Genomic DNA, 24638 nt, shown 5'->3' with positions numbered 1-24638 from the left:
GTGTGTCTACAGATTGTGTTTATGTCTTTTTCTCATCCAGAAAAGGGAAGAATAACTCGCGGCTATAAGAGCTTGGGTGATAACAGCACGAATTTCAACCAGCTGTCGCAACTATTTTGCCAGATCGTCGCTGATGGTCAAAGTCACAGGGCTAAAGCAATTTTTATCTACCTATAAGTAGAGGAAGGTAGATCCCTGTATTAAATATAATCGTTTCGTGAGCTATGGGGTTTCATGGAAAAATCATGCTTATGCCTCAATTCAACACTGATTTTAATTTAACATTTTAGACTTAGTAAGTTTACTCATAGCTATAGGCCTACGTGTCTTATTTGAAGCCCTTTGTCATATACCCGCCATTTTTACATGATTTTCATGGTTTATTATCATATAAATATACTATTTTATCAAATTAAACTTCGTTTGAAGTATATATTTCTGTTATAACCACATTATAAGGTATCTGAAGCACTTTATCATCTACCTGTCAATTTACACATGATTATCATGGTTATCATATTGATTTAATGTTTTATGGATTAACGTTATCTTTTAGGTTTTTTAGCTATTTTAGGACCATAAAATTTCATCGTCGGGTCACCAAAAATTAAATTTCATGATTTGAAAAAAAAAAAAAAATATATATATAGTGTCGAAGGTTGGCCAAGGTGACGTAAATGTCCCAGTGTATACTCAGCGTAATGTTCACTTGCAATCATTCGGAGCGCTCCATTTTCTTGGAGTCAGTTATTTTATACTTGTTACGCATTTAAAGGGGAAATCCAGTCCAAATAGAAGTTAGTCTGATAAGAAAGAGTAAAATATTACGAGTTCAACTGTATAGATTTGATCGAAATCGGATGGAAATATGGAGGGAAAAAAATGACATTTTGAAGTTTCGTTATTATTATTATTATATATATATATATATTTTTTTTTTTTTTTTTGGAGGGGGAACAGTTCTTGAACAGTGGAATATGCAAATGGAAAAGTGAGCCTGTCATTCCCTCACAACTTACCATAATTATACTGCAGTTTGTACATAAAATTTGGAAATTTCCAGTGGCCCGTTGCATAAAACTTACCGTTGAATTTTAATGGTAACTACTGTCAAAATTAGGCGTCACAGCCAATCAGCATCAAGGATTATAAAATTTACCGCTAATCTGAAGACTTACCGCTAGAAAGGAGCGGTAAGTCCAGCGGTAAGGGTTTTATGCAACAGGGCACAGATTTTCATTAAAACGCAATTATGCCCAAGGCTCAAATCCTCGTTTTGAAGTTATTCAATCAGGAATAACGTCATGTTTCAGATGTCAAAGACAGAAACAGTGAATTTTCGTCATTTTTTTTTTTTTTTTTTTGTACATGATCAATGGAAAATTGTGAGGGTATGACATGGTTGGCTCACTCATTTACATATTCATCTCCACTGTACAAAAACTGTTTTTGCAGAAATTAGCAAAACTTCAAAATGTCATAACCTCCTTATTTTTCATTCGATTTCAGTCAAATTTTTACCGTTGAATTCGTAAAATCTTCCTCTTTTTTTTAATATTAGATTAACTTATATGCGGACTGCTATGGATCAGGACACAGAAGTGGGTGCAGAATCTTGACTCCGCTAATACCATGTGACTATGAACTATATCAGTTCGTCTTTTAAGCAGTGTAAACGCATCTTAGGTATGTGTACATAAAACATAAGTTATGGTAATATGATATCATGTATCATAAATATGTATATTTTGTACATAAATTGTGTATAAATATAATTATGTAGTCTTATATGTGTGAATGGTTGTATTATAAATGTACATAAATATATTGCATATTCTAGTTAGTGTCTCACATTTACGTCATTTTTTTCTTAGAGTTATGTCGGATTTCTCAACTGGCTTCACTGATTTCTCATAGCTTCTCTTAGGATTATCCAAAAACGAAAACAAAAAAAGAGATATTTTATCTTAATGATAATAGCATGTGGGTAAGTGTTTGACATCCTTTCCAGGTTTTTCAGTATGGTGGTAGTTTCTTCTTCTTCTTCTTCTTCTTCTTCTTCATCTTTCCGATGTCACAGAATGCAAGAGATGCTCCTCTTTTTGCATGTGCTCGTTAATTTCAAAGGAATCACAACGATAACCGCATGATATATCTACAAGTCAAAGCTTAATATTCGTTCGTTCGTATTTAGTTTACTTCTCAAATCAAATCAAAATAAATTACATAAATGTGATAAATTCATACAAAACATAAGCAAATGACAAATGAACAATTAATACAAAAGTGCAGTTTACTACATGCATAACAAAATCATTGTAAAATGTTTATGATTACGTATAATACAAGAAAGACAGTTATACAATTGATTCAATAAGGAAGCAGGAGACCGTCAGCATATAAACATGGCTTGACTGGGCTGATGGCCTCATTGGGAATGTAGCTCAGGTTAATTGACTCTCACGAAAAGTATTTTTTTTTTTAATCGCAACAGTATATGTTTTAGTGGAAAAAAAGAGAAGAAGATGACGTGAGTGAGTGCTGGGCGTGTGCAGTATGATGTGTTGGAGCCATGCTATTCTTCAATATATCAATACGATAATACTAACAAAGTGAAACCAAAAATTAAACAGAATTATATCAATAATTATGTTTCATTAATATTAATATATTAAGCTTAATATATTGGGTTAAAACATATTGCTTTAAACTATAGCTTTAAAGAGGAAATCTAGTCCAAATAAAAGTTAGTCTTATAAAAAAGAGTAAAATCTTACGAGTTCAACGGTAAAAGTTTGACTGAAATCGGATGAAAAATAAGAAAGTTATGGCATTTTGAAGTTTTGCTAATTTCTGCAAAACAGTTCTTGTCCAGCGGATATTAATATGCAAATGAGTGAGCTAACCATGTTTACCCTCACAATTTTCCATTGATCGTGTACAAAAAAAAATACAAAAATTCAATGCAAATTCAAATTTGCAAATGATATTAATATGCAAATGAGTGAGCTAACCATGTTTACCCTCACAATTTTCCATTGATCGTGTACAAAAAAAATACAAAAATTCAATGTTTCTGTCATTGAAGTTTGAAACATGCTGCTATTCCTATAGTTGAATAACTTTCGAATAGTGATCAGACAGATATACGAGGATTTGAGCCTCGGGCATAATTGCGTTTGAATAAAAAAAATGGAAATTTTAAAATTTTATGCATACTAACTATATGGTAAGTTTTGAGGGAATATGACATGCCCACTTTGCCATTTGTATATCTATATTGACTGTTCAAGAACTGTTTCCTCCAAAAATAGTGAAACTTCAAAGTGCCATAACTTCCTTATTTTTCATCCGATTTCAATCAAAATTGTACCGTTGAACTCGTAATATTTTACTCTTTCTTATCAGACTAACTTATATATATTTGGACTGAATTTCCCCTTTAAGGAAAAACAGTGATGTTCGTGTTTCCAGGGAGTCGGGTAAGGTATTCCACGTATCTGGTCCATGATGCCTCACTGACCTGTGATCTAAGAAGGGGATTTTGGATTATATGAAAATGGAAATCTCTCGAGTGTCTTGTATAGGGTACGAATGAATGTTTGTACCGTATAATCGAAAAAGTTTTAAGGACTACGGCAGCATTCTTTTTTTTTATATTTGTACACGAATACAGAAGTTTCAAACGTATGTATACACTTGTATCATCAATTTTATTACATTATCTGCTTTAACGGGGTCGTATGCGCTACGTATGCAGAGTGTGAACATAATGATTGCCTTCTTTTGCGATAAAAATAACAAATTTACCCGCGTCTTATTACAATTACCCCAAACATTACAATAAGTCAATGAGGAAGAATAAGTGCATTATAAAGCATTATATATGATTTGAATGACAATCCAGATCATCCAAGTAGATTTAAGTGCAGTATCATATCATCAGTGCACAGAACAAGAGTTGACAGCCCCTATGAGGGAGCTATTTTCATTTTCCATGTATAGGCCTACCTAATTTTCACACTTTCTTGATAAAACAAAGTTGTCCAAATCTGAATACAGTATGTCCAAAAAATTCAATCGGATTTTCGCATTGATAACACCCAATATGATTAAAGGGATGGTACAGTATTGGTGGAGATGAGAATTGGGCTTTTAACTTTTTGCGAGATACCAAGAAAACACTTATGATATAGTACAGAGCATACCATTTTAAGAGGAATTCAAATTTTATTTGATGAAAATCGGGTTTGGAATGACTGAAACATCCAAAAACAAAGGTAAAACAAAGTGATCGTAATAAAGTGTGGGTCCCACACTTTATTAGAATTGCTCTTTTTTTGGATATCTCAGCCATTTCAAAACAATTTTTCATCAAATAAATGTTGAATTCCTCATAGAATTACGTGCTCTTTCATATTTCATAAGAGGTTTCTCGTTATCTCACCAAAAAATGTTAGAAACCTGAAATTAGGTCTCAACCAAAACTATACGATCCCTTTAAATTGTCCAAATGCTACCTCAGGGTCTTAGAATATAACATCTTAGCTCTATTTTACAGAAACCCCATTCAATTTGGTTAAGCGGTTACAGAGAAATGTAGATGGTTGTAAAGCATGTCAAAAGTCTGATTCTTCTAAGTTTAGCACTTGGATGCTCTTGGACACGGAACTGCATGTCAATGTGTAAACACAATAGACAGAACTTGGAGGGAAGAGATTCCTGACATGCTCTACAAAATTCCTCATTTTGACCAGTGAAGCAAATCGAATGGGGTTTTCTGTATAAGATGTGGGCAATGAATTATAGTTTCATACCCTGAAATTGTATTTGGATTGATTCACTATCTTAAAATGTATCATTGCGGAGGGTCCCGTTGTATTTTTATTTAGTTATTTATCTTTTCTTCTTTGCTTTTTTTTTTGGGGGGGGGGGGGGAGACATACGGTATATCACCCAAAGTGTGCACAAATCTTCAAATTCAAATTCTGGAATTACACGTTACCTCATTAGTGTTTCACGGACATGAGGAAGAACAGCCGTCTGGCTGAATCATGGTGCCGTGCTGAAATAAATAAATGAAAATGAAATGAAATGATGGGGATACCCACTCCCACAACCCCTCCCACCCACCCTCCCCTTGCTTGGTACCGAGTAGGCTCTATAATAGAAGATATAATATCCCCTCCCACATACACTCCCCTATCTCGATCCTCCTCCATTCTCAGGAGTTGAATAATGGTACACCTTGGGAACCGAGAACTATTCCAAATACAGTGTATTTCACAAAAATGTGCATCAGAGGGTTACATGTCAATACTAAAAACAAAACAAAATAAAAACCTCCAGCGTGCGGGAGAGGGACAGGAACCCCCCCCCCCCCCCCCCGGCTCTGTCCACTCCCATTAACTTACACACGCGGGATGAGTAATACACGAGGAACAAGACTAGAGATGACTGCATCTGCAGATAACCCCGAGCAGATACCGTGATTTAGAGGTTAAACTTGTCCTGAATGTTTATTTTTCTTACCTTTTTTTTTTTTCGATAGAAGTAATTTTAAGTATTTCATCAAAAGTATGCATCAGATCGCTGAATTTCAATTCTGAAAATGCTAAATCTCTCTCTTGTTTTGTTGTTGTTGCTTGCAACTATTATTTTCTTGTTCTTGTTGTTGTTGCTTGCAACTATTGAAGTTTCGATGATTGTGCTTATACAGCAGCAATTACTTTAATTGTAGAAGCACCGTCAGTATATATACTCTTGGCTGCCGTCATATCTGTGTCGCTCCAATGGCAGAGTGCGTTGTACGTCCCTTCCCCCCCCCCCCCCCGAAACCAAAACAAAAACAAAAACAAAAACTCGTCAGAAAACCGCTCAGTTGACTGTCGGTAGGCTGGTGGAACAGGCATTTATATCCAAATTTTCATCTTGCCAGGCATATTATATACATGTATATATGTATTCATATACACTAATGAAGTATAGATTTAAACCTTACCCCAGTGGAATGACCTCCCAGATGAAGGAAGGGAAGCTCCTACAGTCCAAAAATTTAAAGACCTCCATGAAAACAATTTACCGTTTGCAGATAAAACAAAAACTTGGTAGTGCTTCAAAACAGTAAAATGTGAGTTAGGGACAGAAACAACGAATGTAAAAATTTGATCCAGTATAATCGATGTTAAGTATTGTTAAATATACAAAATGTGAACAATAATTATAATAAAAATGTTTCCAGACTAAACCATTTACAGTTATGGTTTAATGAGAAAAGTAGGAATATCTCCTTTTATTTTAGGCTTTATTGCAAAAAAAAAATGATTAAATGGTAGGATATTTTGTGATACAACTGACCTACACATAATGCAACAAAAGTGATATCTTGAACATTTTTGTAATCACTGCTCCCAGATATTTCTCCGACTTATGCATTGCCAATATGTACGGGATAGCCACAGTTTGGCGTTTGTTCATCAATGACATCAAGATCAAGATCAAGATCACTGATTTCTTCCCGGTGAAAGAGAGTGGAGATCAAAAGCCAATCAATCTGAGAGATCATTAACTTGGTAATCACGTGACCTATAAACGAGAAACTGCGAGATTTTCATGCCCGCGTCACGACCCCCTGCGAAGAGTGACGAAGTGGCTGCCGAGAAAACAGGGGAGCGAGCTACGGAAGTAATCCAAAATGGACGCCGACGAGGTTGATATCGAGCTACCATACATTTCTACCAAAATGGCGGATGATCCGGATATCATTGACACTGAAATTGAACTGCCTGTGCAGGAGGTGGAAATAGAGAGTATACCAATGGAACACATAGAAGCCATGCCAGAAACGAATATTGTCACAATACCGGTTGATGGAATTGGACAAGTGGAAACGGTTGAATGTGAGACGGTGGAAGCGATCGAATGCCAACCTATTTCTCTTCAACATTTATCAGATCGTGAAGAAATTGTCCTTCAGACTCGTGAAGAAATTGTTGGAGATGTTGATGACTTGGGATCTAGTTATATTATTGATTCGGATTCTGTACCGGTTCCTGTACCAACTTCAGATTTATCTGACGAAACTCTAGCCGGCCCAAGTCGACGGAAGAAAGGAAAGAAAAATTCACGAACGAGAGTCCTAGCAAGTGGAGAGCTGTCGTTCGACTCGGAAAAAAGCACTAGAAAATGGGAGCACAAGCAAGTTCAAATCAAAACTCTAGAGGGAGAATTTTCAGTGACAATGTGGGCTTCGGGTGAGTATTTTTACTCTGATCTACTCGAACTATTTCAAAACAAATACCGACACGAATGTAAGGAAGACCTAATTTCTTGCAGCGAGGTACTTCCACTCCTCTCGCTTGTGTGCTGCTGCTGTGGTGCTCTGCTAACTGTGTGCGATCAATGCGGAATTGTCTAGGCTTGCGTACATGCACGAGAATGGTGTGTTGCCGTACGAGTGATAGCAAGCGCACGAACTCGCAAGTCGCAGGACTTTTTGACCGTTCGCGAAATATGTAATGCATCTCCATGAAGTATTGTGTGTGTTTCAGTACTCATATCACATATCAACCATGACAGTGGTATTTCAACTTCGGTTTCGGAAATAATCACATGTTATTTCGTTTGTTTTGGTGCAATTTCGGCCATCTTTTACGCCATGTTTGGTGCATGGGCGCAGCCATATTTCAAAATGGCGATTTCAAAATGGCGATTTTTTTGTGACCGATATCGCAACGATGCTCTTCGTTCTTTGTCTAGTTTGAGCATTATGTTATAGTTTTGAATATCTCTCGTGAAACGGAGATTGCGTTTAAAGAGTTTGTGATATGACTAGTATTGAATTTTGGCGATTTTGAGGTGAAAATTGCTGATAATATTGAAGATTACATTTCATCTCGGACGCAGATTCTGCCATTGTTGAGTACGCCCTGTTAGAAGTGGGCGCCTCGACCTGCTTGGCCCTACATTCTACAGTATACATAGCATAATTCAGTTCCCGCGTACACTCACACGCTGTACTAGGCGTAATACAGGGGCCTGTTTCACAAAGGTCGCACTTAGTAAGTCAGACTTGGCGCTAGTCAATCTTAGTCTAAGTGCGACTTTTTAAGTCTGTTTCACAAAGTCAATCTTAGGCTAAGACTGACTTATTCAATTTGAATAATAATGGACGAGCCAAAAATATGCAAATTAGCCATTTGTTGTCTGCTGATGATTTTTGAGTAATTTCTGGAAGGGAAATTGCTTTGATTTTCTGCAACTACGATTCATATGACATTACTGTATCATTCGTTATTCACAGTGCTCATTTACTGACTCTTTTGTACATGAATAGCCGCTCGTTTGATGATTATTTTGATATAAGAGATGTTTTGTGCATGAGGCCTCTTTAATCCAGTCCCACATGTTTATATTGGACTGTGTGAAAGTCCGGATGAATGGGGTTGCTCGCGCAGCTCGCAGCAGCTAGCTGGCACTGAGATCTCTGCATTCTGTACAACCATTCACATTGCACAATTGGTACAAGGTAACTGTGGACCTTGGTAGACAAGAAGAGGATTCTGGCTAGCCTCTTGTTGCACACGAAGAGAATTTTTCTTTTCCAACTAGCTAGGGTTTGTCGTAACTACAGAAGTGAGTGTATATAGCTTAATCTGTTAGTCATTAGGTAGGTCCTTGAAATTATGTAATTTGAGCAAGAGATGATTCATCGAAGGTTAGGAAGGGACTGAATATTATGAACTCTGTGTGTGTTGTACCGGTACTTCTGTATTGTAATTTGTAGACTCTGCTCATTACTAATATCATGTCATTAGACAATGTCTACAGTAAGGGCACCGGTTTTCGACACTTTAGCACATTTCCTTGTTTACCATCAATACTGCACCGTTTTACCTCGGAATTTCGATATGAAGTTGAGCTACAAAGGCCAATAATAATATGCCTTAAACGAATTCCATTTGAATGCACTCGCGTTCAATTTTTAAGCGATTTCCGTCACGCCGTCGCTGGCATCAGATTTCGACACCCAGCATCATTTTTCAACACAATCACAGCGCGCATCACACAGAAATCACACGGCGCGTACAGTACGCGTACACTGCATTGTGGACGCAAACTAGCAATCATACCGGCGTAAGAACTTGTTGTTTCCTCTATAACGTGTCTTGATATGGAAATGTCGAAATCTGGTGCCACATTCTCAAAGCCAACTCTTTCTACAAGTTTGCTCATTTATCACGAATTCAGCCATGAAATTACTAAAGACGATTACGAAATCAAACATCAAGATTTGGCAAACAAACTGATACTTAAGCAAGATAACCGGCACGGGTGAATTTAATTTTACGGCGATGTATACAAAATGCGTCATATTGTATTGAACCCCTAAAAATGGCTGACATTAACATTTCCGCTGACACTGTGTTGCTTTTCTCCTAAATATTCTACCGTCGGATTATGATGACAAGTGACAAACGGTGTTTATATAAGACTAGAAATGTGATTGATAACTTGGTTGATTGCTGAAGTCAGACATTTGTATTGAGTATGAAATTTTATAAGAATTATCTGCTGGGTGTCGAAATCTGGGTCCTGTTGAAAACTGGTGCACTAACGGTACATTAGCCCGACCAGACGCTGTTAATACGCTGTGCGAATAACTAGGCTGTGTATAGTTATGTCTACTAAAACTCTTATCAGTTGTAGAATAGTATTAGTATGACTATCAATTAAACATGGCATGCCTAACAGTTAGTGTAGAGTCTGTGCACTGTGTTATTAATCAAGATAGGGGCACAGTGCCACATCTTCACGATTTTGAAGAAAACAAAGTGCATGATTGCCCTAGACTGCATGTATAAGGTTAGTTAAACCATAATAAATCATGGCTAATGGCTATCAATTGGTCAAATTTTAAAGTCCAATTGCTGGGCCCTGAGTTGAATTGGGAAGTAATTGATGAATTTATGTGTTTTCGGATTTTGGAAAGTGTTTGAGAACTGCATCAATCAAGATTAGGCATAGAAACTACTAGACCTCTAACGTTTTCCGTGTATACGTTACTGTAGCCTTTGATGCGAGGCAGAGGTGACCGTCTATTGGCTAACCGTTTCCTCTAACTGACACAAAATGCTGGGGGGGGGGGGTTGTTATGTCTTATTTTGTTTTGTTTTTTGCTTCCAGGAAAAAAAAAAAGAGCATTCATTAAGATGTAACTGGTACCGTAGAAATGGAAACTTGGCTAATTTCATTGGCAGTCACGTGTAGAGGTAGACCAATAAATCTGCCTCTTGTCGGGTAGCCTCTTGTTAACTGTATTTATACGGTCGCTAATGCAGTCGACCGTATTACAGACTGTACAGATACAATTAGGCTACCGAACAAGAGACAATTTATCGGTCTAACCAGTTAGTGTAGATAGACACAGCCCCGTCCTGTATACAAGAGGTATAATATTTCTAACAAGTATAGGTCTAACTAATTTGTTAGGTTTTTCTAATTTGTTGTGAATGCATGATATTTATAATGGATAGGCATGCATTAATATTCATGGGTAAGCAGCTAAGAAGATAACACAGGCAAGAAAGGATTGGTAGAAATATAATTAATTTCCAAAGTCCAGATACATGTAGATTATATAGCTCTTTATGAGCTAAAATTTTGGTTTAACTTTAATTCAAGCTATCAGTACATTTGTAGGTAGGGATCTATTTTTATGACTATTTTTAATTTGGAACATTGTTCAGTAAATAGTGTAGGAGTAGACCCTCTACGAAACTAGTGATTCTCTACTTAATCTAGTTTGTTAAAAATACTGCCATCTCACTCAGGATAAGATAAAGTGGAAGAAATTAATGAATATTAGGAGTTGATTATGCTTTTGAACTTCCCATTTTGGAATTTAAGTCTGACTTTACGCATGGCTTCAGGCCATGCGTAGAGTTACGCAGGACTTGGTGGGACTTACGCATGACTTAAGCTTTGTGAAACAGGATTCAAAGTCCTGCGTAAATTTACGCAGGACTTGGGGATTTATGCAAGGTTTGGGGATTTACGCATGAGTTAAGTCAAACTTAAATCTTTGTGAAACACCCCCCAGGACCATGTACCAGTGTGATCCCGACGTCATTGCACACACAGCTAGCGTGTGGCTTAGTGCTCTCCTAAACACCAGCGACATGGGTCCGCGAGCTTTCCTCCTATGCGGTACATCGATTATGACATGTACCAAGGGATTAGTACGTACCCAGCCCGCCCCTGGATACCTTTTTTGAGTTTGGGAAAATATTGATACTTTTGCATTCTATCAAAAGAATATTGCATGACTTCCATTCTGATCCATGGGGTGCATATTCAAAGTAAACTGTATACAAATGTACAATGTATCTGGGGTTGTTTCACGAATAAGTCGAAGTTGAAGTTTGAAGTTTTATTAGCAACAACATTTTGAACATTTTGAATCATAACACAATTGTATCTACATACATATGTGAAAAAATATACTTATCTGTTACTCCTTTACAATAACATGATTAAATTATGATATTTGAGAGTTAAATATGATACATGTAGCATAATTCTACAAAGTTGCTGTTCACAAGGAAACCAAAAGTTAGCGCAAGTGCTTTTAGTTGAAACTTAAAATTTAAGATTGACTAAAAAATCATGGTATGCTGTGTGTTTCTTTAATGTTGCTCGACTTTGTAATGAAAATAAAGATTTTGGAGACCTTTTTAATGTAACCATTGATAATACAGATAAATAAATTTCATGGAATTATTCTGTAAACAATAATAATTTGAAGTACATGTAGGTGATGATTAGGCTAATGAAATTAAACAAGGAAACCAGTGGCATGCCATAATTTTTAGTCATTCTTAAATTGAGCTGGACTTCCTGAAACACCAGTAAAGATAAATAATTTTGCTGACTGTACATTTAACGGTTTATACAACTGTACAACATACAATTGTACACTGTATTATAAAAGTGAAAATCTTCATGGTGTGGAAATTTTTACTCATTTTGTGTGACCTGAAACTACATAGTGCAAAAAATTAAAGTACACATTGTACTGTACGAGCTGAAATTTTCGCGGTGGTTTTATTTTCGTGAATCACCTTTGAACCGCGAAAATAACAACGTGCGAATACAGTTGTAGATACAATGTACATTGTAAGTACAGTTAGACCTCACAACCGCGAAATTAACAACACGTGAAAATGTCCTCCTACGTAGCAATGCGCGAAAATATCTGTACGCGAAAATTTCAGCTCATACAGTATGCTACCTCAACATATTGCTTGAATATGTAACGGTAGGGTATTAAATGTTTTCATTCCAGGGAATTAAAAATGCACAAAAGTCATCTTACCAGGACAAGCACAAATAAAAAATAGAAATATATCAGCTGAAAATTACATGACCTTTAATATTACACACTACAGTACAGTACGTGTGGCATTGGAAAAAGAAATTTTAAGATTAAATTCTTGTATGAAGAAGGATTAATGAATTATCATCTTATACAGTGTAATTCGAGGTTACTTGTTTTCATTATTTTTTTTTTCATTTTAGTTGCATGTTTAATTTGAGTTGCATGTTTAATTTGAGTATCAACACACAAGTTTTCTCACCTTTATTACCAGATGTACGTACTTTGTAGTGTCCTTGCATTCAAATGTTATCAAATGTCCTTTTTCAGGGGAATCCCATCATAGCAATGTTGTCAGATCCAGCTAGTTTTCATTGTTATTTCCAGATTCTTGTTAAAGTCCTTAAAGTCCCAGTAATCAAGAATGATAGAGGTGCCATTTCATTAAAACTATTTGAATATTTTGCAAGTAACAATACTGTAGGTAAAATCTGTAGTTAAAAGGGGGAGGGTTGGGAGGGGGATTGTCTTTCCAATTACACAATGGCTTACCGCTATCCATACTCTTTCACCACATTAGAGAAATATCTGAAAGATTTTGTTTCCATTTGTACACGCATCTCCTCTAGAGACTCTTAGAGATCTTATGGTATTATGCGTTCTAAGAACTGACTTTTATTCATATTAGTAACTATCGTCATTTAGTGTGAAATTGTACCTAAACCAAAGGGGTATACTGTACTCTGTCTTACTCTTCTTCATTTCTTTTTCAGTACACAGAAGCATGTACATGTTGTGTACAAGTACAGTATAACCACTGTATTCCACATTTGTGGCTAAAGTCACATACTGTACTGACACATAAGATTTTGAACACTACATATAGCGCATATTCTGACATACCATTCAGGATATTTAGAAAGGAAAATCAACCTTCCATCAGTGAACTGTTTTTAACTTTTTTGTCATTCTACTTTTCCCCCTTGTGATTCCTAAAACAGAAGAGAAGAAGCAGCTGTCAGATGACCCTGTCACACCACCACAGCAAGTTATCGCCCCTCCAGCCACGGACAGATCACTGGGTTTTGAGTGCGAACCACCGGACTACTCGGAGTACCTGACAGGGAAGAAGCTCCCTCCTGGTGGGATCCCGGGAATCGATCTCAGTGATCCCAAACAGTTGGCCGAATTTGCAAGGTGTGCAAGGTGTGTGTAGTTTGTGAATGGTCTTGTCCCCACTAACCCATTCTATCCAACAATCATCTGTGAGGAGGTGGGGACAAATTTTGGATGTAGGGTCTTCAATTACTTAGTATTTTGCTTTGGTGCAAAAGAGATCACTCAATGATAATTTAGACATGAAATTGGAGGAAGAGACAAATGTCTAGGGGTAGACCAAAGAGATATATCCACATGATACCTGAAAGTGTTGTTGTTTCAGTAATCTTACAATCATAAATTGGGAAAGTTACATTAACATCATGGGTTGCTTAATCTATTTAGAATCTGCAATGCAAAAATGCTCTTTTCCAGAAAATGATCTTAAGTTATTAATAATATTTATCCCATTACACATATCCTAAAGTACTCCACTTCAAGTATGAGGCACTTCTGTACAGGTACACAATACATGTACAAATGTACTTCTAATTTGTGCACTTTGTTGTAGGAAATGGATGGTCAACAGAGCAGACAGATTTAACATGGTTATTTATATAAAAACACATACTCTATACATGTGCAAAAAAACACATACTCTATACATGTGCAAATACATGAATATACATGTATCACACCATGAGCATTTATACTGATTTATCCCTTATACATCTTATACATCTTATACATCTTACTACAATTGTATGTACATCTATATCCATCATACTTTTGTAATAGCATTTGTCTAGTGTGTGTGTGTGTCTTTATGTTGGTATTGTACACTACGTACAGTTGTATTTGTGAAGTTGTATGTCAACCCCATTAATCTGTGTATGTAGTTTGTCTTTAGTGTCTCATGTTGTCTCTCCTTAGAGGTGTTTTGTTCTGTACAAACAGTGCAGTGTGTCCAGAGTGTCAATGTGTAACTTCCGACATCCTGTATGGTCTTATAGGTTATACTTGTGTACATGTTTACATTGACCTTTTCTTTTTTTCTTTTTTTTTACTTTTTTTTAAGTACATCAGGGTCCAATTTCATATGAAGTTGCTATGATAGCAACTCTTGCTGCAATGTCAAGTGTCATGGTTATGGTAAGAATCCTGCTCTCTGATTGGCTGTTGCTACGGGAAGTTGCTATTCTACAATTTAGCAAGATTTGCTATCCTAACATCTTTTATGGAAAGTGACCCAAATGTTTACATGTGTATACAGATCTATTTGTGTCTCTTGTGTGGACATTTTTTTTTTTTTTTTGAGGGGGGGGGGGGTATTATTGTGCTGCTACATAGATACTACAGTCCCACCAAGTATTCCTGATTGTACAGGAAGAGGAGGCACCCTGGATAAAAACAAACAAACAAAACAAAGCAGTAAAGACAGATGTCCTGACAAAAGAAAAACAAAAACAAAATATAAAACTTCCTAATTCGTGAATTACGACAGTGTGTACCGGTAGTTATATTCATGTAACACACAAGAACATTGTTTCTTTGTAGTGGCTCTTTGGAACCTCTCAAATTGGCAGTCCTGTTTTTTATCATTCATAAAAGTTCAAAGTTTCCCCTCCTTGAGACATTGTCATGGTCAGTGCTATCAGTGCCAGTGGCTGCAAATATTTACATGTTCAAAAGACATGATTACTAGTATTGTACATGTACACTGTACAGTGTACTTGTATAATATATCTGTATCATATACTGTAAATGCATATTCCTTTAGTAACCGCTATTACTGCAGTTGTCAAATTTGGATAGATTTGGTTATTTGTTTGTTTGTTTGTTTTTTGCCAAAATCAATGTTTATCTTCTGCAATATTAAATTATTATGATTATGAATCTGGCTTATAACCAGACTTGAGTTAAATGCTAGTTGATACACACACATACACTTGCATAAACACAAACACTTAAAATCCCTGTCTTTCTTTCCTCCCCGGTCTTTCTGTCAGATTAGCTTTTTTCCCCATTATTATTATTATTTTTTCTGTGTCATCCTCATACCCAAAGTAGATTGTGTGCTGTGTATGTTTATTGTATCTGTTTGTGTGCATTTTTATAGACAATAGGCAGCCCTTCTTAATGAGATCTGCTGTTAGTAAGTGACTGAAACCAAACAAAACTTTCAGAGCATACATGTACAATACATGTACAAAGTGTATGACATTACCAAGTAGACTAATTTTGCTGGAGTTATGTGACAGCAGAAATGTGATAAAGCTGTTTGGAGTCTGATTCCTTGAATGTTTATGTTATGCAAAAAAGTGAGATGTTTATCAAAAACTGAACCTGTTGACAGAGCCATTGTTCCAAACACTAATGTTTTTATTAAACAGCTATGTGAGGCTTTAAGGTTTACAGCCCTGTCATCAGCTTCATGGAAAGGAAGTAAAATGCCTCTGCTCTTTGTTCACATTTTGGCTCAAGCTAGGTTAACTTCCTTCTTTTTTTTTTCTTTTTTTTTAAAGAGTATGGTCGCATGCGCTATTTCTTTACCATCATTATTTTGTATTTTTCTTGCTAGAATCAAGCCCAAAAAGCCGAAGGATGATGACGTACCTCGTACAATAGCATGTCCTCACAAGGTATGTATACAGTAGTACCATTTGTGTTGTGTTACTTTGCGCCTCCTTCCCTTCCCAGTTAGAGATACTTTAGACAGTCATAATCATGTGCAAAGATTTATTCGGCAACCAATTGTAGTCAAAGCAAGGAGGAAAACATAGTTTTTGCTTTGTTTGCAAAATTTGCAAATCTTGATGAATATTTGTATGAAAAAATGTTCAAAAATGGTTTATGTTGCCCCATATAAATCTCTGGAAGGATATGGAATTTTAATTGTTATTTCATTTGGAGCATTTGCTGTGCCAATGTCCATGTTTTCTTTAATTTTTTAAGTAACATGCAGTGTTTGTATTTTGTGTGTATTTGGGGTGGGGGAGGGAGGGAGCCTGGTTAAAAAACAAAACAAAACAAAACAAACTGTGAAATAAAAATCAACTTGAAACTACAGTGTAATGTAAAGGAGACACTGGACTTCCAGTCTGTCTCGGATGATTCTTGGAGATGGCATGGAGGAATGCACAAGCAGAATTGGTCAGTCCAACTGATGACATTGATTTTGCTGATTATATTAGATCAGCATATGGTTGGCATTGAAGTGGTATGCTTTACTAATGTTTATGAATTGGTAACTGTTTATTCATCACCCAGGGCTGTACAAAAATGTTCCGTGATAACTCCGCCATGCGGAAGCACCTGCACACCCACGGACCCAGGGTACATGTCTGCGCTGAGTGTGGGAAGGCCTTCGTGGAGAGCTCCAAACTAAAGAGACACCAGCTGGTTCACACTGGCGAGAAACCTTTCCAGGTAATGATCGGCTCCACTGTTACACAGCTGTTAACATTCACCCTCTGAAATCAAGGAGACTCCAAAGAGCCATCTGGAAGACATTTACTTAATGCATGCATTTCAATGGGCAAAACACTTTCAGAATCAAGAAGATTTTTATATTCTCTCATCTAGACATGAAGATATCTTGAAGTTCTCAGGAAGTCCCCTGCAGCAAAGGGGATACCTGGCAGCTGTGCTGTTAATAGCCCGCTGCCCAGGCAGTATTTTCCAAAGCAATAACGCCCTCTGTAGCTCAATAACAGAAAGGGCAGCTTGTAATACCACCTGGTATTTTTGGGGGACAATTTGCAAGTTTAGAGGTAACATTTCCCATTGGTTTTCTGAAGTGCCTGTCAACAGTACCAGGACAGTAACAGGACCTACTGCACATACAAAAAGCATGAAGAGCACTTTTACGCATAAGCCATATTTGGACCCTATGCGCGTGACTGACGGGCCAGTGGGCGGAGACAATGAACCTCATTAGAACCAGCGGTGGTGCCAAAGTTGCCTTGTCCTTTTTTCGTTGGCTAATGCAGATAGTGAACACAAGAGGGCAACATAAAAGGCTGATACAAACACACAAGAGCCTTGTCTATGCTGTTATGAGAAAAGCCCTTGGAACAGAGTAGAACAATCACCAGCTAATTCTACACAGATGATTGTGTTTACAGGGAATTGGTGCCAGTAATATGACAAAGGAGAAGACAGTTTAGTACAAAGAAAAGAATAAAGCAGGACAGCATATGAAACAGAAAATGTAATGTGATGGCTTTACAAATAATCCCCTTCAGTTTTCAGTGTTATTTGTCAGTGATAATGCTTGTGCTATGTGCTCTTTCTCAAAACCATGTTCTTAGAGGTAGGCTACATTGTACAGGTACATTGTATTTATATTTTAAGAAGTTCTGTGAACCGTGGGCAAGTAAGATAAAAATTTCATCCTGAAAATTTGGAATGTACACATAAATCTTTCCTGTGAACACATAGATTAGAGAAGGGTTGTTTCAAAAGGATGTACAGCTCTAGACACATTAGGCAAAAAGGCCATTTGTCATGAAAATCAAAACCCTGATAGTGATACCTCTTTCTGGATGAGGGCTGCTCACAAATGTCAAAGAGATATTTTGGGTGCTGATACATGTCACACCACTCAATGTTGTTGTAATGTGTACCGTTGTCATTTTACCTTTAATTGTGATGTTATCCTTGCGTTCAATTCTCTAGTGCACCTTTGAAGGATGCGGCAAGCGGTTCTCTTTGGACTTCAATCTGCGTACCCACGTCAGAATCCACACCGGCGACCGGCCGTACGTCTGCCCCTTTGATGGCTGCAACAAGAAGTTTGCCCAGTCCACAAACCTCAAGTCACACATACTCACTCATGCCAAGGCCAAACAGCAGCAGCAAACCGTCGTCGTTACACTGCCTCTCTGAGTCTCATCAACTTGACTGCACGCATTGCATGAAGATTATCAGTTTGTGAAGGATTTCTGTTTTTCTTTTGATTCTTGAGAGCATTGCTCTGCAGTTGGCTTTGTTTCTGATAATCAGTCTGCGTGACATCCACACTACAGTCATATTTTCCATGTTGACGCACTGTCGGGACCAACACAAGCACAGCGATTACAAAGTTATGTGTCCATGGCAGTTATTTGCAGGACACACTTCCATGCTAGAATGTTTTTCAAAGTAGTCTTACACCTGTCAATATCATACCCAGTAATGAGATTTGCCAAGAGAAAATTGCCAAGTTGGCTAATGTCATATGTAGCTGCTAATAACAAAGCAAATTGCAACCCCCTAAAGGGGTTGTGGATCTGCCACTAACATCCACCTCCTTAATGTTTCCTTGACTGCACTCTCCCCATCTCTGATCCCAGTATCCATGTTTCCATTCATGCACAGATAACCCCATTCTTGGCAGTTCTGGTTTGTGTAGAATGATAACTCAATATGAGGAGGAATGAAAGACATGCAAGTTGACGTACAACTTTTATCTGGAGGATACGGGATCCTAACAAACTCTGTATATATATACTACACTGATGTGTGACATGACCAGTACTTTCGCTTTTTTTTTTTTTTTTTTTTTTGGCCAGGAATGCAGAAGGTGTTGCAGTCTTGCACTGTCTGTCCAGATATCGAGATTGTCATGGTTGTTTTTGTTTACGAGGTAACCAAAGAAATACCAAGTCAAATTTCATCTTAGCTGGCACTATTGACCGAGCAATATTTTGTTATTGTTGAGAAGCATCATACAAAAGTCACCATCAATGTTAAGGATTCAGCTTTAAAGCCCACTGTGGAGCAATATCTAGTATACAGTAATTGTCATGTAGCTTTGTTCATGGATAGTACAGCAGAGTGATCCATCAGTGTCATGTGCAGCAGAATATAAAAATGGTGTGAAGTCAAGGTGAAAATCTTCATATTTACTCACAGCCAGTGTAGGCTTTTCAGAAACTACCATTGACTGCGAAATTGCCTTTTCCCAATTCTTATGGGAGTTTGTTGAAATCGAAATACTTTCCCATCAAGCAGTATGCAGTTTAGCCTGGGCAAAGCCGATCCCCTCTTATTCAGTGTGTCTGATTTCATCGTGTATGGTATGATGAAGTACATGAAACAATATGACATTTAGCAAACCATAGAGTAGGAGTCAAACATGAACATCAGCTTCTGCTACTCAGGAAATTATATGCATCGTGTGGTTGCTCTGTACACAAACTGAATAGTGCACAAAAGGGAATTTCAAGAATAATATGCTATAATTCAGCAAGAGTTTTGCTGTGTTAAAAAATCGAAATGAAATAAAAAGAGTAATGATTTGGCAAGTTAGGGGCATGACAGGGATTGTATGAAGTCAATATTTAATGGCAGCAGGTAAATGCTACAAGGTATGCAGAAACATTGTAGCTGATATTACAATATTGAATTTTCTTTGTTTCTATCTGTCACCACAAAAGACACTAATGTTCTTTGTGTTAATGTAATGTGCAACAAGTGACAAGCAGTGCAGCCCCTTATTTGAAGAACTTTTATATTGTTCTTATCTCTCTGTCTTTTTCTTTTTCTTTTTTTAGCTGATCAGATTTTGGTAATGTCCCTTGCGTTAATGTACATTGTGCAATGTGGTTTGATCCTAGAGGCTGGTTGCATTTCTACATGATTCCAGTGCACAGGCTACTAGGATACCCTTTACAGACACTAGTAATCTATTTATAGCATTCAGAGATGTAACCGTATCATATGCAGCTTCCGTCACTGAGGTTTTATGTAAACAATTGAAATATGGCATACTTTATACTCTGTGTAGGCATTCTGTTAAACTCTGGGAAATTGCACGTGTACATTTTTATCCAATATTGTTGTGAATCATCCATGACATTACAGATGAGCTCAAGTGGTTACAAGGACCCCTGTTTAATGAGGGATTTATTGCCACATTGTTGATGTTGTTGTTTTTATTGGTTATGACTATTCCTCTGGATCCTCAATTGTTGGAGCATAATTTACATCAACTTGCAAGTGCCTTGATGGATGAATAAAAATAAAAATCACAGGCAGTCAGTGAATGGTCCCTAATTGGTCTTGCAGGGCAAGTGTCCAGTGGCAGAGATATGAATTGAATCAGCTTGGAGAATTATCACCCTTTATTTTTTATTTTTATTTATTTATTCATTTATTTATTTATTTATTTATTTTGTGTGGTCATTCTTGATTTTGTGTCTGTCATAGGGGTAATTTAGACCTAGCAAATATTCCATCAGGAAAGTCTGTTGTTGGTGAGATTTAGGAGCGGGTTTAGAGCTGGCCCATAGATTATACTGTCATACTCAGACAAGGGCTATCCCTACTGACTCTTTTTTTGGTATCGTTAGTAATTTGCTTAAGAAAATTGTCGTCTCCTCTCCTTTGTCCAGATACTTTTTTGTATTCACTTTCCCTTTAGTGTTAATATGTTATATTTGTCACATACTCAAAAGTGACATTTTTAAGTGATTTCACCCTAATCAGGCTGGGGGGCGGAATCTGCCCCCCCCCCCCCTCGACGTTTCGCGCAATATCTTCGCAACGCGATAAGCTCCCGCCGTGATGTTTCATGACTTTTTTCTTTCAAGTATCGCGCAACTTTTGAGACCCAAATTGTTGCGCCCGCGCGTACCGTTTTGACGCGACGCCCGTTCGAAAAAAGTTTGTCAACCCCAAAATCGCTCCAAAACGTGATTTTGTGTACAAATCCAATGCAAATTGTGTTTTTTCAATTAGTTCACATAAAAATTCATATCTTCACTTAGAATAGCCGAAATAAATTCATTTTAGCATACTAATGCTTCGAAAAATGTCTGTGACAAATTTTGGCCAAACAACAAACAAAAAACAAAGATATACATAAGAAATTCAAAGAACAATAAAATACATAAGAAATTAATTTCGATACAGATTTTTTTTTATCCTATGTCTAAGAAGAATGATACAAGAAACATTTGAAAAAAGAAATTAGCTTAATTGGAGCATTAATAAGTGATTTAGAGCCCAAAACTGATTTTATGCATAAATTACAATAATTAATTAATATAAAATATAAGAAAAATTTTTCGGAGAAAGCAACCATACATTTTGATAGAATACGTCGCGGGCGTCACGTGTGCCGATTTTCGGCGCAATCGCGCGTTCCATAGGCGAGATCTGAAGGGGGGGCGGAATCCCCCCCCCCCCGATATAGCATAGCCAAAAAAGCCCAGCCTGATTAGGGTTAATAGGCATAACATGATGAAGGTATTACATACTAGTAAAGCAATATCCACACTTCCCACCTCCCTGCTTGAACCTGTCATGCAAATATACACTGTGTGAACTAAAAGTCGGATGTTTAATGGAAATGCGATGCCTTCAAACTATATTATGATTAGTGGAAGAAAAAAAAATTGCCCAAGGGATTGTGTTTAATGGCTTCAATTCTCTCTCTGAGAGGACATAAATTTTCTGGTCACAAGTTATCCTTGTTCATTTTGTAAACTTGTAGAGGAATATACACAAGACACCAGGACTGTGTAGGTATTTAACATTCTATGACATCCTTATGGCATCGTAAGCCCTAATTGAATACTGATATGGTATTGTGCTCTCACTTTATAACGCTACAAGAAGCATGCATGGGATTTCATAGTAATTTAGCAGTCAAAAAAAAAAAAATAATAATCTGGTATACGGGTTCAACAGATAATATAAGTTTTTGTTTCATCCATTATAGCTTATGTGTGATAAAGTGAACATGTGATTATTCTGTTTAACTGTAAAGGCAAATACATCTGCTAAGATGTATCTATTACCTGGCATATCATTATCAATGCATGCACTGGTGCTGCACATGTTGTTATTTATTTTTTTTTTTCCTGATGTCTCCCTCCCTGAAAGCAGCTTGAAAGGGTAATACATGTATTCGCTTGAATAACTCAAATAATGTCTGTGAAGCCAGGAAATTTCACTCGCAATGTATTGCAGTATATGATCCAAGTTCGATTGAGTAATAAAGTGGTTATAATTTGCTGTTGTTGGTCTTTGTAAAGTGCATTATATTTGTGTATGATCATGAGGCATGTTACAGGTTCGTGTAAATAAATATGGAATATAGAGTTTCAACAGTGAACAAGGTAACAACCCTTGAACTGGTGAGATGTTCTGTGTTTGGTAAGTGTCTTGTCTTGGAACAGGTGAGTCCCTGTCGAGAGAAAGACTGAATGTGATACATACTAACCTCTGTTGATATTGGCTGAGTGCCTGCCAAGTCAAAAGAGGATTGTGCTGCCCCATACATTTTAAATTATGTCAAGTTTATTGTGGAGTTTCTATCTTCTCGTGACTGTACTGTATTATGATGTGTGGAGCCGCTTGCAAACCGTCCACTTCTTTGAATGTTGTTCTCCAGTTTTCCATGACTGGATATCTGTAGTAGCCCTATACATGTGAGAAATACATTATATATCGTACTGTCCTGTCTAAGCTTATTTTGAAACAATGTATACAACATTTGATCTGTGAACCAAGACGCTCATGTATTGACCAAGCATCCAACTATAGGTGTTTTGTTGTTCTGGGGGTTTTAGGGACTCTTGTTTTAACAGTGGGAATGGTTTATATGATGCAGTTTGTGGTACCTTTGTGGTACCCTGGGGTACCAAAATGAAATCTGCCATTTTGTTGAATTATTTGTTTTTTGATGCTTTACCTGGATTACCAACAAATGGGTGACAGTGATTTTTTTTTTCTTGCAACAATGAGCTCAACAGTGCAGTTTTAGCATCATAACATCAGTGCTGCTCATCACACACTACACCAGTGATCTCTGTGTCACACTCTGTAGGCAGCAGCACCACACTATGCATTACCAGTCCATGGAAATGTAAAAGTATTAGTTATCATGGGACAGGTTCATGGATTGAAATAGTCTCATTGTGAATTACAATTCAATATTGTAATAATATGTTTGGAAAAAAAAAAAAAAAAAGAGTATTTTTATTATCATTATTTTAACTATGGTGAAAAAGAAAGTCACAACAGGGCAGACTTGTCATTTGTGTCATTATCGCAGATGCTAAAATTTGGGGAAAATGATGGCAGGGTGAAGCTGAATATCTTATAAACACAATATGGCGCGACACAACGCTGCAACCTGGGGTATAGCATGGTGCATCATTTGCTTTTATCTTTATTCCCATCTTATATTTAATTTTCCCTGCAAAAAAAAAGAAAAAAAAGGTGCTGATAACATGACATTGCTTCACCCAATGCTGAAGTAATACGGGTTCTAAGATCAGCATTGGTAATTCATTTTTCTTTTACGTAAACTGCTCCTCCATTAACTTCACTGTGCTTTTAGAATTAATTCAACATTATATATCAGAACAGACTGAACAGTTCAATCATTTGTCTGAGTCTGATGCATAGCTTTTACTTCTTGGACTCCGCATGTTCTACCATTCATCTTTTTCCCATACTGTATCAATGTGACCTGTAGTGTAAAGCTAATGATGAGTCATGATGGATAATTTTTATGTTTTTGTTGTTTGTTTTTATTTCATTCTCGTCTGAATAGGTTAAGCTTACACAAAAAGGGCTACGTTGTTGTACTTCAGGTGCAAAATGATGACTATTTTATACATTTATTGTGATCAAAGTGGTTTCCAAGTCTGAAAATACTGTCAACCAATTGTAAATGACACACATATTGTACAATAAATGGATTGCATGGTTATACAAGGACCATAGTCTTGTGTGTGTTGTATATGTCAAAAGTGGAGCTGATATGTGATAATGTGCTCTACATCTGTCTTTCCTTGCATGTCTGTGCATATATATTATGTGTGTCTACTAATACTGACAGTGATACTAGGAATTTATTTGTAGATGGTAGTGATAGTACAGTACAGTGATTGCCTTTAGTTACACAACATTCAGTAACAATTTTACTTCCTGTAGATAGAGGCCACTCAGCAAAACATCCCTTTTAGCACAAAAGTTTAATTGAATAGAACCGGCAGTAAGCATCATTAAAAATAGAAAGTGAACTTCACAGCCACAAACCTGAATGAAATAGAAACAACCACCATCAAATTGTGAAATTTGTTAGTACTAAGTGAAGTCATCCTTTGTACATGGTACCCCGACAATATCCTGCGAAGTCCTTTGTCATAGTCAGATGAGAGAG

The 24638-nt window shown here is 36.9% G+C and overlaps 1 protein-coding gene across 2 annotated transcripts; it reads left to right on the top strand.

The window, feature by feature from the left end:
* The first annotated feature begins 6684 nt into the window (after positions 1-6684).
* Positions 6685-20584, top strand: LOC140246706 (transcription factor YY2-like). 2 transcript variants are annotated; one of them, XM_072326055.1, is made up of 5 exons: positions 6685-7253; positions 13378-13573; positions 16056-16116; positions 16745-16903; positions 18155-20584. In XM_072326055.1, the coding sequence occupies exons 1-5, from the start codon at positions 6695-6697 to the stop codon at positions 18362-18364; spliced, it is 1185 nt and encodes a 394-aa protein (XP_072182156.1). In that variant the 5' UTR covers positions 6685-6694; the 3' UTR covers positions 18365-20584. The 2 variants fall into 2 exon arrangements, with proteins under 2 accessions (XP_072182156.1, XP_072182148.1); XM_072326047.1 differs by having other exon boundaries at positions 13378-13582.
* The last annotated feature ends 4054 nt before the right edge of the window (positions 20585-24638 follow it).

The sequence above is a fragment of the Diadema setosum genome, chromosome 1, assembly GCF_964275005.1.
Source record: "Diadema setosum chromosome 1, eeDiaSeto1, whole genome shotgun sequence".
Classification (NCBI taxonomy): domain Eukaryota; kingdom Metazoa; phylum Echinodermata; class Echinoidea; order Diadematoida; family Diadematidae; genus Diadema; species Diadema setosum.
Note: the sequence above shows the minus strand (reverse complement) of the source record. Positions and strands in the feature narration are given on the sequence as shown.

Excerpts from the sequence above, each read along its gene's own strand:
- LOC140246706 (XM_072326047.1), top strand. The coding sequence starts at position 6,695 with ATGGACGCCGACGAGGTTGATATCGAGCTACCATACATTTCTACCAAA. Across the intron at positions 16,117-16,744 it reads CAATAGCATGTCCTCACAAG|GGCTGTACAAAAATGTTCCG; the intron begins GTATGTATACAG and ends TTCATCACCCAG. Across the intron at positions 16,904-18,154 it reads CTGGCGAGAAACCTTTCCAG|TGCACCTTTGAAGGATGCGG; the intron begins GTAATGATCGGC and ends TCAATTCTCTAG.